We start from the raw sequence: 15,002 nt of genomic DNA, 5'->3' as shown, positions 1-15,002 counted from the left end.
TCTTCTGAATTCCCCTGCTGCACCGAGGCTCCCAATATCTCTTTGCCTTTGAGTGGACAAATCCAGACACTGTAATGCCATGAATGCCTCCACTCTGTGTGCTTGTAAAATTCAAGCTGAGGGTGCCTACAGGATAGGAATGGAATGGATGGAAAAAAATTGGGCTAAAAATTGTCCAGCTACCTTTAAAAATGGGATCACATGAGGCTATAGGCAAGCCTCCTCAGATTAAAGGCCAGAGTGACAGCCATAATTTTAAAATTTCTTAAGCCCAGGGAGGATCCCCCAAATTGTAAATAGATAGCAAAATGAGAGGCCACTGGTCTGACTAAACTAACTGTACCTGATAGGAATTTCTGGGGAGGACTTCTCCCCTAAACTAAATGAGGAAAAGTAAAACATTCCAACATAGGTAAATGGGTATGTCAGTCCAATATCATTGAGGTAACCATCCAATTCTTTGAAAAAAAAAACAAAACTTGTCCTTGTTTTACAAATCTAGTCTTTACAGGACCAGAGGTGTGGCTCCAAAAATAATCCAAAGCCCACCAATCCATTAACCACTCCCCAAACCTTCCCTATTTATCTTAAGAGGCTTGTAAGTATTAAACAAAGGGGAAACAAAGTCATCCTAGGAGGAACTTGCTTGTACCTTTGAGATGAAAATGTCCTATCTGGTCTTCTCAGGAACGCTTATCTCTGCCATCTTTTTAAGATACAAATTTTGGGGCTTCCCTGGTGGCGCAGTGGTTGAGAGTCTGCCTGCCAATTCAGGGGGCACAGTTTCGAGCCCTGGTCTGGGAGGATCCCACATGCCGCGGAGCAACTAGGCCTGTGAGCCACAACTGCTGAGCCTGCGCGTCTGGAGCCTGTGCTCCGCAACAAGAGAGGCCGCGATAGTGAGAGGCCCGCGCACCGCGATGAAGAGTGGCCCCCGCTCGCCACAACTAGAGAAAGCCCTCGCACAGAAACGAAGACCCAACACAGCCAAAAATAAAATAAATAAATAAATAAATAAATTTATAAAAAATAAAATAAAAATAAAATAAAATACAAATTTTGAAAAAGGAGGTAAATAATTTGGAACTTGTCAAGGACAAATAAAAATCTTAAGTATCTTTTCCATAAATATTAGTAAAAAGGGTTTAGCCATTTAGACAAGTGAGCTTGATTTGTTCCATTTGCCAGAAACCCAATTTTAATCCAATCTCTTTTGTAGACTGATGGGTTTTAAATTGCTGTACCTGACTCATGGCTGAAATTGTGGAATGGGAACTCTGAGACCTCTGTGTTTGTGTGTTTATATGTATCTACGTGTGTGTCGTGGATGTATGGTATTGCCAAAAATTAATTCATAAAAGAGCTCTATTTAATTGACTTAAAGAAAATTAAGCGCTTATATAATCAGAAATAAAAAATAATCTGGCCAGAATAAGTATTGTCTTACAGTGACCTAAGTATTGTCTTACAGTGACCTGTGATCTTATTTAACCAAGAGTTTTAAAACTTTTTGATAAACTTCCCAGATAAAAATTTTAATTAAAGTTCTTTTGATTTCCAGCTAACTTTGGGATAATTTAGAGGACCCCTAAAGTATCTCAAAGAGAAATATTTAACTAGGATTACTTGGTATGTTAAAAGTTAAATGCAATCATTCATAATTCGGGTTATTGTAACCAAGTTTCTTTATCGATTGCACTGTAATCAGATGTTTAACCATGGCTTTTAAGTCTTTTGTCATTTATAGTTATTCTTGTACTCTGATGCTGTTACAAAAAGTGTTTCATCATCAATGAGATTCATAGAAAGGCTATGGAAGCAGTTACAACCAGTTCCACATCAAGGTGATGACTATGCAAGGATTCCAGCCATAACAACTCAAAACAAGAAGCTGTCCTGCCCCTGGGGCCCCTAGGTCAGGCATCCAGGCATTTTTACTCCCCAACAGGCAGGGTCGACGCCCCTACTCAGCCCTGAAACAGCTACAGAAGGCAGACTGTCGCCCCTCAACTTCCCATAAGATTATAGGACTAAAATCTCTGAGGGTGGGAGTGAGATAGGAAGGGGGCAGAGCACAACGTTTAAAAAGAATGACATAGCCTGAGGACACAACATAAACTGATTAGAACCAACTAGGTCCCAGATGGACCATGACAGTTCCAAGGCTGACCATGTTAAGGTCAAAAGTGGGCGGTGGCCCAATTCCTGGAAATCTCCACCCCTTCTGCAAAATAGCTGGAATACTCCTCCCACTTATTAGCCTATGAAATAACCCACCCCTATAAAAAATTACAACCCCATACCCTGAGGCCTCTTGCCTTCCAAGATGGCCCACACTCTGTCTATGGAGTGTGTATCTCCCTGAATAAACCTCCTTTCACTTTACTATGTCTTGCTCTTGAATTCTTTCCTGCACGAAGCCAAGAACCGACACTTGGCGGCCATCCCAGGGACTCGGATGTGACTTGGTATGTGACCATCCTCTTACGCCCCCTCTCTTTCCTGCTACAATACCAGACAAGGAATATTAGGAAATTTCCCCATAATCCTTGGTGCCTGGAAACCACTTGATACTTTAATCTCCACCTAATCACCAATAAACGCCTAAGCCTCTCTGTCCGAGGGAACACGACACTTTGGTGAAGATGGAGCCTCAGTTACAGTGGAGGCCAGCAGAGGCAGAAGCACCCAGACACACCTGGACAAAGCTCAGGGCCCAAGGGAGGAGGAGGAGGCAGAGACCCCACTCTGGGTCTCCACTCCCACCCCGCAACTTCCCAACTGAGCCAGAGGGTACCTCTTGTTGGAGAACGGCCCAGTCTGCCCTATGCCTGGCCCTGGCAGCTGGAGATGTGTTTGCCTGCTTTAGGATGGCAGGAAGCCCCCAGGCCACCCATCTGCCTTTCAGGCACACTGCAGCTTTAGTCCTGGGCAGGGGTCAGAAGTCACCACCTCTAGAGCCCCAGAGGGCACAAGAGGAGACCCAGAGTGGGATGGCATGTGCCCTTGAGGCTGCAAACAATGGGAGGAGTGCCTGGCCCACACTACACTGCCTTGGGCCCTGGGGAGAAAGGTATGTGGGACTTTTGGCTCCTGGGAAATGGGAACAAGGGTCCCAGGTCTGATTGGACGTGGAAGACACTGCCCAGACAGGATCCCAGGAAGGTTCCAAAATGAATGTTGGGCAACACAAATGTTGGTGTATAATGCATCCACCCCAAAACTCATTGGCATTATAGAGAATCATTTGAAAACATGCTTCATTAATGGCATACAATTATCTATCGTTTTTTAAGAAATGCATTGATTATGCAAGTATATATGCATTTTAATAGAAAAAACTAGCAAAGAGCTCAAAGTACAAAGCAGGTTAAGTGCAGTTTCTCATTTTATCTGTCCTAAAACCGTGTGAGCTAATATCAGCTCCACTGAAAGCTAGAAAATCCTGTTGGCTTGACCTTCAAAATGTATCCAGAGCCTACCCACTTCTGCTACCTCCTGTATTTCCACCCTGGTCCACGTGCCATCATTTCTCACCTGAATTACTACAGGAGCCTAGGGGTGGACCCTACAGAGCTGCCAGGGTGGTTCTGTGAACTAAAAATGCCACCGGCCATATCAGTAAACAAAGGATGTTGGAGCCATCAAACCATCACATTATAGCCGCCCCTACGGTAAGCCCTGAGGGAACGCAGGATGTAGGCAGGATTTGCCCACCAACTAGCAGTCAGCACTCAAGCCTGAAGGTGCACCCTGAGGAAACTCAGGATGAGAAGCACAGGATACTGGACCCAAATAGCTGAGGTGCATATCAAGGGAATCATTTCAGTGAGCCCAGACTTTGCATCTTCCCATACATAGAAAAGTGCTAAATTTCATAACTTGAGATATCTGGTTTCCTTTAATTAACAGTAATCTTTTGATGTTCTGACTACATGGTCTTCTTGCAAAGTTATCTGAGGTGCTGTGTCCCGGGCATAAGTCCTCAGTTTTGTCCACTGAATAAAATATAACTCTCAGCTTTTAGGTTGTGCACTTATTTTCAGTTCTATAAAAAAAAAGGGCAAAGCCTTACCTCCTCACAAGCCAATAAGGCCCTACAAGATGTGGGCCCTGTTTTCTGGCCGGCTCTTACTCAGTCTCCCTGAGTCTCTCTGTTCTAGAATACTGTCTTTAGTCTTTGCTCAGCTGTCCCCTCTGCCTGGAACACTTTGTATCTGTAGTCAGACTCCAAACTCTCCCAGGGCTGGACCATACCTGTTGCAGCAAAAATAGAAATGAAGTTTTTCCTCTCCTGAGAACAAGGAAAGTAAAGGGAACAGTGAACAGGCTAGAGAAGAACCATAAACGGGCCTGAAAGAGTTAATCACTCCTAGCTTTAACTGTTACTAGTCTGTAGTGTCTGTAACTAGATTTGTCCCTCACAAAGCTAACCTATCACCCCCTGACACTATGTGAATTACATCCTACACCTATCACCCCCTAACTCTGTGTGATGTAAATTACATCCTGCACCTGGTGTTTACGGTCCTGGCACTCCCTTGTAACAAATCACTCCTTGTAGCTTTTTGCATTTCAGAAAAAAGGTCACAGGCCAATAAACCAGCGACAAATAAGCCCAATTACTGGGCTGCTGGACCCAATTACCAGGACACCTGACGCCAGCTGAGACTGTTTTGAAATAATGCAAGAAGAAGAAAAATGCAAGACCTTCATGACTTAGATCTTTACCATATACCCTGGAGTGCGAACCCCACCTATAAGATCTCCTCTGGGGCTTCCCTGGTGGCGCAGTGGTTGAGAATCTGCCTGCCAATGCAGGGGACGCGGGTTCGAGCCCTGGTCTGGGAGGATCCCACATGCCGCGGAGCGACTAGGCCCGTGAGCCACAGTTACTGAGCCTGCGTGTCTGGAGCCTGTGCTCTGCAACAAGAGAGGCCGCGATAGTGAGAGGCCCGCGCACTGCGATGAAGAGTGGCCCCCACTTTCCGCAACTAGAGAAAGCCCTTGCACAGAAACGAAGACCCAACACAGCCATAAATAAATAAATAAATAAAAATTAAAAAAAAAAAAAAAAAAGATCTCCTCTGATTCCCCGGGAACGGGGGGCATGGTTCTTGAGGTGCTGGTCTTCTGTGTTTTCCCCTTTGCCTGGCAAAGACTTAAGAGCTATTTTTACTTTCTTCGAAAAACTCTGTCTCTGTATTTCTGATCGGCCTCAGTGTGCAGAGAGCCAAGGGTTTTTGGCAACATACCCTCTCCTTCATCACTCTGTGTGCACAGCCACTTGGTACCCAACCCCACAGGCTCTCAGGATATGAGAGCAGGACTCTTGGGAGCAGTGTGATTGAACGATTGAGGGGAGATTTTAGGTCCAGTGTGTTCAAGGAGATCTTTGTAGAAGACATGGCTCAAGAGATGATTTCCCAAATCCCTCCAGAGCCCCTGTGATGGAGACATGATAGAAGCCAGTTCCTGCTGGGGTCTTATACTCACATCACTCCCATTCCATCTTTGGTTTCAATGATCAAGAATTAATAGTCTCGGGGCTTCCCTGGTGGCGCAGTGGTTGAGAATCTGCCTGCCAATGCAGGGGACACGGGTTCGAGCCCTGGTCTGGGAAGATCCCACATGCCACGGAGCAACTAGGCCCGTGCACCACAACTACTGAGCCTGAGCGTCTGGAGCCTGTGCTCCGCAACAAGAGAGGCCGCGATAGTGAGAGGCCCGCGCACCGCAATGAAGAGTGGCCCCCGCTCCCCACAACTAGAGAAAGCCCTCGCACAGAAACGAAGACCCAACACAGCCATAAATATATAAATAAATAAAATTTAAAAAAGAAAAGAATTAATAGTCTCCCCAAATTCCCTGATTGCATGGAGTGATACCTTTGTGTCTTCTGTCCCTTCTGCGGTGTTATACTGACCTACAGACTATAAAAATGTTCTGGCTGTTCTTCTTTAAGATTTTATACTTTGGCACTTATATTTAACATACAATTTCAAGAAGGCACAAAACTCTTTACATTGCTTAATGACATAAGATAGATTGAAACGGAGTTTGTGTTATAGTAAGTAACTAATTAGTGTCAGGAAATGTTGGACTTACTTTATTGGTAGCTACGATGGTACAGAGGATAAAGTAAAGCCCAGAGAATGAAGGAACATTGTCCGAGGTCGCACAGCTCCTACAGGTCAGACTCCACCTCTGATCCTGGCACCACATTTCAGTGAACAATGAGCTCTGAATCGGTTCCCACTCCTTCCTCACTTTTAACATGCAATTCAGAAGAAAGACTGCCCCTAGCAATTTTGGAGAAAAGGTAAATAACGTTATCTATGTATCTACCTTCATTGGACAGAAATAGGGGTGCTCAGTGGTGGAAAGATTCATTGTGAAACTGATCACTTATCATCTGTTTCCTTGACCTCTTCCATCCAAATGTTTACAGATTGCTCAGCTCATAGCCTCACCCCAACCAGGCAGAGGGGCCCAAAGAGTAGAGAGGAGGAACATGAGCCACAAGAAGACCTGAGCTTGCAGAGGAAGGAGCAGAATAAGAGAGGAAGCCCCAGAAAGGTGGGCATGTCTACACTCTCCATCTCCCCAGCACCTTCTTCAGGGCCCTCATTACCTCCTTGCTCCTCAGGCTGTAAATGAGTGGGTTGAGCATTGGGGTGAGGATGGTGTAGAAGATGGAGGTGGCTCGGTCTCCCACTGGTGTCCCAGCAGAAGCTCTCTGTATATAGCTAAATATGGCTCCCCCATAGTAAAGGCCCACCACAGCCAGGTGGGAGGAGCAAGTGGTCAGAGCCTTCTGTTTCCCCTCAGTAGAGGGCATGCTAATCACAGCCGTGAGGACTCGGGCATAGGAAGCCACAATGACCCCCAGAGGCAGCAGCAGCATGACCACACAGCAAGCATAGATGAAGTCCTGGAAGATCGAGGTGTCAGCACAAGAGAGCCTCAGCAGGGCGGGGACCTCACAGAAAAAGTGATCCACCTGCAGAGAGCCGCAGTAGGGGAAGCTGAAGACCACGCCCACGTCAATCACGCTGTTGGCCACTCCAGCCATCCAGGACACCAAGGTCATCAGACAACAGGCCTTCCGGTTCATGAGCATAGAGTACCGCAGGGGGTGACACACTGCCACGTACCTGTCGTAGGCCATGACCGGTAGGAGGAAGCACTCGGCCCCTCCTACCATGACCACTAAGAAGACCTGAGCTGCACAGCCACCCTGAGAGATGAACTTACTGCCCGAGAGGAAGTTGGCTGCCATCTTGGGCACTACCGTGCCATTCAGGGTCAGGTCCATGACGGAGAGCTGGCTGAGAAAAAAGTACATCGGGGTGTGCAGGCGCCTATCGGCTTGTATGAGCAGGAGGAAGAGGACGTTGCCAGTCAGGGCGGCAGCAGAGGCCAGAAGGACAAGGGAAAAAAGGAAGAAGTCATATGGTGAGTAGCTGAACAGACCCAAAAGGATGAAATCTGGTAGGGAGGTGTGGTTCCAGACATCCATGGCCTTGGCCCTGAAGAAAAAATAGAGGAGCAAACATAAGAACAAAGCAACTTACCTGGCATCTGCATCATACAAGGAAAATAACTGCCTCCTGTTTCTTCTACAGGGCAGTGCCCAGTGCACTGTCATAGCGCATCCTTTCCTTCTGCAGTGAATATCCATTTGCTCTCAGATGTCCTCAGGATTTGATCTTATTTCTCTTGAAAGACTAGGGAGCAGGCCCCCAGAGGAGGAGGGTCAGAGGACGCAAGGGAGGGAGAGAAGGGGTTTTAAGTAACAGGTGACTAGCTGTAGATTTAGGAAAAGGGGATATAGATTTAAGAAGATGTAGGGGAACAAAATGTCACCCCAAAATGTCTCTTTGGCATGTGGATTATTTAGAGCTGAAAATCTAAGCACAAAAGACTAAAGAAGAAACTTTGACCTTCCTCCTAAGCACCTAAAAGAATTTAGACAGAGGGCCTGTCCCAGAATAGAGCTATCACCAGAGATATCTGCAAAGAACATGGACCAAGTGTGTATGTGTGGAGGGGGGGTGTGTGGGGTGTTGGGGGGACTCTAGGCGGGGTCTAGAGATCAGAGTGCACTCTGTTTCCCATTGTCACTGCATGGCCCTGCAAACATTTATTTACCAAACCTTTGCTTTTTCATCTCCATGTGAATTGCCTTCCTCCCCTTTGAAGTCCCAAACCACTACCCCCAACATCCTCTTTTGTCTTGAAAGCTGAAGATGGTATTTAAGGTGAGGGCTTTAACCCTTTTGGTGAGTTAATCAGTTTTCCTGAGTCTCTCCCAAGTATGCATGTTATTAAACCTTTGTTTGATTTTCACCTTTGAATCTGTCTCATGTCAATTTAATTCTTACAACAGCCAGAAGAACCTCGACAGGTAGAGGAAAATTTCTTCCTCTCCAACAGGGGGAATTGAGTATTGGGAGTGGAGAGAGAGAGAGGAGGTGGGAAAGGGGGTGACAGGTATAAGGACAAACCAAAGTGATAATAAAGGAAGGGACTCCTACCCACCTCTTTCCTTAGCAATTACTTTAGAAAACTTGTAACTGTCAGTTCCTTATCTCTCTGAAATGTATGTAAACCTTTTAAAAGTAAAATAAGCTGGAAGCAGATTTCTGACTTAGGAATGTTTTCTCAAGGACCTAGAATCCACCTCTCTGAAATGTAATCTTCAAAGACTGTAGAGCCCTTACATCTCAGGTTCTGAAGGAGCGCAGGACCCTAACTTCAGCAGGCACCTTGCTCCAAGTTGCAGAACTAAGTCTTGTCTTAACAGGTGAGAAGTTTGTACTTCCTTTGAATAAAGCCAAGTAACGAACACAGATAGTCACCCCAATTACCAGGTGAATCTAGGAGGAACTCTGTGTGACAAACAGTGCTGTCAAGTCCTCTTCCTTGAGGAGTAGCTACTGTTTATCTTGAGAGCATGTATGCAATGGGTTGTCGCTGCCTGGCTATACGAAAGGTTGATATTGCTTCTGTCTTTGCAATCTCTTAGCAGATTACCTGTGATGCACATCACATTCTGATTTAATGTTATTCAAAAATAAAACTGTTTTCTTTCTCTTCTACCTTTGTAGAGAGGTTTTCAGGGTAGGGAGGACATTTCATTTTTAATTATATTTTCCCAGTGAAATAGACACTGAAACAGAGCTGTGTTGTGTCAAATGCATCATGAGAACCACAGAACCTCAGAAATGCCTCTCTGGACATGTGCCAACCCTCCACCCCACTCTGCTACTCGGGCTCTGGGATGTATTAGGGCAGAGAACTGGACATGTCTGTCTCCCAGTTGTACATCACTCACCTTGCATAGTGCCTAACCTCTGTTGACACTAAACTGGTAAGAACCAGTGACTGTTCTAAGAATCAGTGACACTCACTGAATTTACCAAGGAAAGAATGGCCAGTGCTCACTCCACAAATGGTGGGCCTCCAGGGGTACTTTTTCGGAGTGTGTTGCTTCTGTCTTGTGTGATGTCAGAATTACAATTCTAGAATTTCCACTAATAGAAACTAGAAAGACTGTCGAAGAGAGACAAAGACTATGGAAACAATTTGATATAAGAGGATAATTATGAACAGAAAAAAAGAAGCAAGAGTGAGATTCCTGGGGTCCTGTGGTCATGACTGTGGTCATACTTGTGTCTCTAAGAAATCTGAGATTTTAAAAAAATGTGCATAGGTCTTGGTTCCACCCCGTGGTGTGGGGGTACTGGGTCTGGATGGGGCTTCATCATATATGATTTTTTTTAAAGCTCCCCAGGTGATTCTGATGGGATATAGGTTCACACACAGGTATAGGACAATGTGTATGCACAATGCACTTCTTATCTTAGCTGTGGTGAGAAAACTGTCTAGAGTCAGAAGATCATGGCAGCAGACAGGGAAATCCTAGGACATAGAGAGTTACAGAGACATTCCAGCAATGGGAGCCAGATAACAGCTCAGGGAAGTAGATTCCAAGATCGGCATAGGGGGCAATGAAGCATAGCCATAGGATACCAGAGTGATGAGGGCACACGCGTGGCAATGACCCAACAGGTCTGCCTGCCTACTTTGAAACTGAGTCCAGACACTGCAGAACAAATAAAGAATGATAACAATTTTGCCCAAGAAAACTAGGATTACCATTTTTCACATTTCTGATGCTGACAACTGGCAACAAGGAGGTATCTCTGTGTCCAGCCCGACACTCTATAGACTGAAGCCTAAAGTCAGATCCACTTCTTCCCCTTCCTGGTCACCTTTAGTCTCTCATCTGTCAGGTCTTCCCTCATCCTCTTGAGCACCTGTCACTCCCATTCAGCTCCCCACAGTTTACCTTCCACTCCTTTCTGCGGAGTTTAGCAGAGATGGGTCAGACCCAAAAAATATGCAAAGATCTAGTCCTCAGAGCAATGCATTAACAAGTGGTGGCCAGAGAAAGACTCTTACACACAGACTCTCCTCCAACTCCATGGCTCCAAATAAAAATTTATAGAACTAACCAACCAAGACGTTCTTCTACTTCTTCCAAAATTGATGAGCTCATGTCCCAGGTTTATACCTCTAGTTATAGAGCTAATATCCTGGGAGACCCAACTCAGCTCATAATGACCCCAGGGAATAGACAGGAGCTCCATCCTAATGAGGAAGCCAAACTTAATGAAATGGCTTCAGGACAAAGTTCATTCCCCATAGCCCTGGCTCTGAAAAATACCCTAGACTCCCAGCTACAACAAGGGAATCAGCCATTATCACTTGCATTTTGGCAGAGATTCAATGTCAGTCACTCTACCCTTCTGGGTTCTTAGCTGACTTTTGTAATAAAAGACCGATTAACAGAGAAAAAACAAACAAATTTATTAACATGTATACCTCATGTATACATGGGAGATAACTAGGGAAGAGTGAAAAACTCTGAGATGACTTAGAATTCAGGCTTAAATACCATCTTAATTGCAAAAGGAGTGCGGATATAGGCCACTTAAGGGAGAACAAGTGGTTTTTAGGAAAGATGAATGGGCCTTAGCAGAATAGACAGGACACATGATAGTTTCTGACAAATTTCATCTGGATGTGGTGTCACTTTGTATGTCTTCTCCCATGATAAGAGTCAGTTTTCCCTGTGGGATGAAACTCCTGGGGAGGGGATTTTTGACAGCCACATTCCTTTTGGAGGATATGTTTATAGATACATAAGGGGGAGTTCAGAGAAAGCCTCTCCCTGCATTCACTGTGTTTTAAGTGATTTAGCTCAAAATAATCAAGATAGCATAGTGGAATCTTTTGGGGTGACATACTTTCCTACCCTCCAAGACAAATAGCAGATAGGCAAGTAAGTAAATGGGGAAGAAGGGAAAACTCTTCCTTATTGTAGAATATTGACTCATAAATATAGGGAAAAAATGGGCTTAGAAAATTAACCATATTGCAAGCATCATAGTAAAACTGATTCAGGAACACATCAATGGATACTAAATGGTTGAGCCAAGGAGGGCTTAAGGAAAAACACAGCCTTAGTGTATCTCTACATAACCATTTACTAATTACAAAAAAAAAAGAGTAAGTATAGAACAATTGGTCAATGTTAACATCAACGTTAAAGGGGCAAAATATCATGTGCTCAGAATGTAATTCTCTGAGAAGGACACAACATCACTTATGGAGTATTCCAAGAAAAATGCATTGCCTGCATCTGATCATGAGGGTCAGAGAATCTCAAGTGATGGCCATTTGGTGATATAAGAAGCCTGCATTCTTCAAAAAGATCAACATCATGAGAGACCAAAAAAAAAAAAGGCTGAGAAAGTGTTCCATCTGAAAGGAGACTATAGTCTCTACTGAACTTGGACTAGATCTTGTTCTGGGAGTGCCAAAAGGGTCACCATTGTGACTACTGATGAATTTGGAATATGAACTGTAGCTCAGAAAAAGTGTTGGGGAAATGTTAAATTTCCTGAACGCGATAAGTGAATTGTGGTTATGAAAGGGACTAAAAAAGCATGGTGTTTGCAACCTACTCTCTAGTAGTTCAGGGAAAAAATTAAATATATCTGTATATATATGAGAGAAAGAACAAGATTGAGCAAGTGCTCTAAAATGGCTTCAAAATGGTAAATCCGGGTAAAGAATGTACAGTTCTTTGTGCTATTCCTGCAAATTTTCTGTAAGCCTAAAATTGTTTCCCCCAAAATGGGGGGAGCCCTTCCTTTGTTTTTCTTGCACAGTTCCATCATTAAAAACTTTTTTGGATACTAGATCCACCTGAAATTTTGGAAATAAAGCATGAGGTTAAAAACTTGATTTTATTTCCATTTTTTTCTATTGACTTTATATTTATTGGTCATTAGCCAGAAGGCACCAGATCAGCAAGGTTCTAGTACAATTGTGTGAATTAATACAGTTGGTCCAGTCCAGTACTGGGAACCTGATGGATCAAAGGGGAGCAATGGGTAAGGTTAGGTTATACTCAGATATTCACACAATGCATATTGCAAGTAAGAATAGGATAAAAGTAGCAACTCATCTCCTTTGAAACTTGTTATTCTTTTGACAAACAAGTCAACAGTAGCCTAAATTCCCTCCCCAGGGCCTGAGGCTGTGCAGCCTCAGCCTTGCTCTCCTTCCGATTGTTCGCAGGCTCTAGTCTCCCTGGGGCAAGGGCCAGCCTTACCCTACATATCCTTCAGTACCTTGAAGAGCACTAGGGTAGGCTGCCGATGGGTAGGTGCCATCTTGGGGTCCAACCTGGTCCAGGAACCAGAGCTCCAGCACACCTCGAGACAGCGCATATGGGCAGCGTGCCTGGTGTTGAGGCTGCATGCATCCTTAAAATGCTGGAACCGCATCTCCAGTGCCAAAGCCCGGGCTGGGGCAGGCAGTTCTCCAGCAGGAGGTGCCTTCCTGCCCAAACAGGCTCCATGTCCTCCGTGGGGCACAGAGCTCCACCCAGCATGCACGAGTCTGGGAGCTTCCTCCTCTGCCATGCTCCTCTGGAGTGAGGCTGCAACTTCACCAAAGGGTGGTAGTCCTACAGGCTGAGAGGTTTAAGTACTTATTTATGGCCATTGGGATGGAGGTGAATGTATCATGTGGCTTCCTGTGCCAAGTACCATGGGTAACTCTTTAATCTTCCTTGTCTGATGTCAACTATGTCTTGGCAGGCAGAATGGATGAGCAGGACAGAGGGAGTCCTAAGAGTTCAGGTTCACTATTCACCCCTGTTTTCCTTTTCCCCATTTCCCAGGCCTGAACCCCATTGTCTCCAGTCAGGGCAAGACATCAGCATCTGAAGATCTCAGAGAGGTTCTTACCTTCCCTGGGTTTGGTGTGGACAGGCTTGTGAGCACAGAGTATGTATATGTGCATAGAGGGAGGAAGGGTGAAAATCAGGGATGGGGGAAGGGGAGTTCTTTATTATTGTCTTTACATGTTTTTGAAAAGTAAGCCTGACATTACATGTCACAATTCTGTAGGTATTTGTTGTCACCAGAGAAATAGAGAAGAGAGGTGGAAAGGTCAGCCCATCTTGGGGACTCAGGACTTTCTTCCTTAATCATATTAGTTCCAAGACCTAAAGGTGGCCCCCATTCTTGTTTCCACTCACAGAGGACTCTGAAAACAGACTCACGTATCTGATGCAAAATCAACACCTAAGGAAACCCAAATCTTCAAAGGATAGTAATACCCTCATTCTTACTCCCAAGATTCCAGGGAAAATTCAGAGTCACCACAATAGCTGGCCAAAGGAGATCCACAATAGCTGGCCAAAGGAGATCCACAAAATTATACAAGGTGTTTTTAAAAACAAGCAGTAGAAAATTGGAAATTTCTCTTCCCCTATTCTGAAAATTGAGGAATAGGTGACTCAATAAATACTACAAATCAAAGTGGTCCTTGAGTCCAGAAACAGATGGACCTGTTTCACAGGTATAGGCAAGGGTTTGGAGAATTACTGCAAATCATGAGTTACCAGTTGTCAGTCAGCAAACTTGAGCAAGTTGACAAACCTCTATGAACCTCACTTTTCCTTGTCTGTTAAATAGGGATAAAGACTTTACGAAGCCATTATGAAGGTTAAAAGAATTGGTATGTGTGAAATGCATGGCAAGCAAAGGGTACTCAACCAATGATTGCCTTTCATCCTCTGTTGCTTTCCCTCTTCTGTTGACAGCAGTCATCCCAGAAAAGCATCATTCACATATCTGAGTCACAATTACCTCATCTGGAGTAGCAACAAAGATATCACAGGGTATTTGTGGTGAGTGTGTAAGATGAGATAAGAGAAACACCAGGTAGGTAAGAGGCATATATCCAGTTGGGTTGATGCTCAAAACCTCATAGCCATTGACTAGAAACAATGCTACTCTCATGTTTATTATACATATTTCTTTTCATACTGTGGAGAAGGGAGTTCAACCAGAGAGGGGAAAAATGTGACTCTTGCAAAAGTTCTCCCACCTTTCAGGTGTCCATCAAATCCAGGAGAAACCAGATGAATTATTGACAATGTGGACTGCCATGAGATTGAGGTCTGGAAGAGTTCTAAATATAATTATGACTCTCTTGATGAACAGTTCTTCCCACCAGAGAAATTCTGCTAATTAGCAGAAGGGATGGAGCTGGAAAACAGGGTGCTCTCAGTCATGGGTTAGCCAGTGTCTTGCTAGAGGTGAATGCAGAAGTGAACTGACACTACTATAAGTGGAATCCAACCCTCTCCCAGCTCAAATCCTGATATGGTCAAATAAATACAATCCTCAGTGGGTGTGACACTAAAAGAACCCAAAGGTTGTAGTGAAGGGCAGTAATCACATTTTAAACCAAAGGAGAATTGAAACTGCCTCAGCCCCAACTCAGCTCTTCTAATGGTGAGCTCAAAATGATCAGCACCTCATCCCTTTCTGGGAAAATAAAACAAATAAATGATCTCTTTCAGTCTCCAGTGTTGTCTATTCAAAATGTGCAACATAAAATCAAAAATT

The 15,002-nt window shown here is 44.5% G+C and overlaps 1 protein-coding gene across 4 annotated transcripts in view; it reads right to left on the bottom strand.

Moving 5' to 3' along the window:
- Positions 1-15,002, bottom strand: part of LOC309622997 (olfactory receptor 2M3-like) — a gene marked incomplete at its 3' end in the record, with an annotated part of 89,514 nt that overhangs the window by 30,745 nt on the left and 43,767 nt on the right. The window contains exon 3 of one of the 4 annotated variants that reach the window (XM_082379537.1): positions 6,590-7,532. The exons of the other annotated variants lie outside the window; for them this stretch is intronic. Coding sequence (XP_082235663.1) covers positions 6,590-7,522 — 933 coding nt within the window. The 5' untranslated portion in view covers positions 7,523-7,532. Of the gene's footprint in view, positions 1-6,589; positions 7,533-15,002 lie in introns of those variants that run through there. 4 annotated transcript variants of the gene reach the window in all.

This window comes from Balaenoptera borealis, assembly GCF_965194805.1.
Source record: "Balaenoptera borealis genome assembly, chromosome: 2".
Taxonomy (NCBI): Eukaryota; Metazoa; Chordata; class Mammalia; order Artiodactyla; family Balaenopteridae; genus Balaenoptera; species Balaenoptera borealis.
This window is presented reverse-complemented; position numbering and strand designations above follow the sequence as displayed.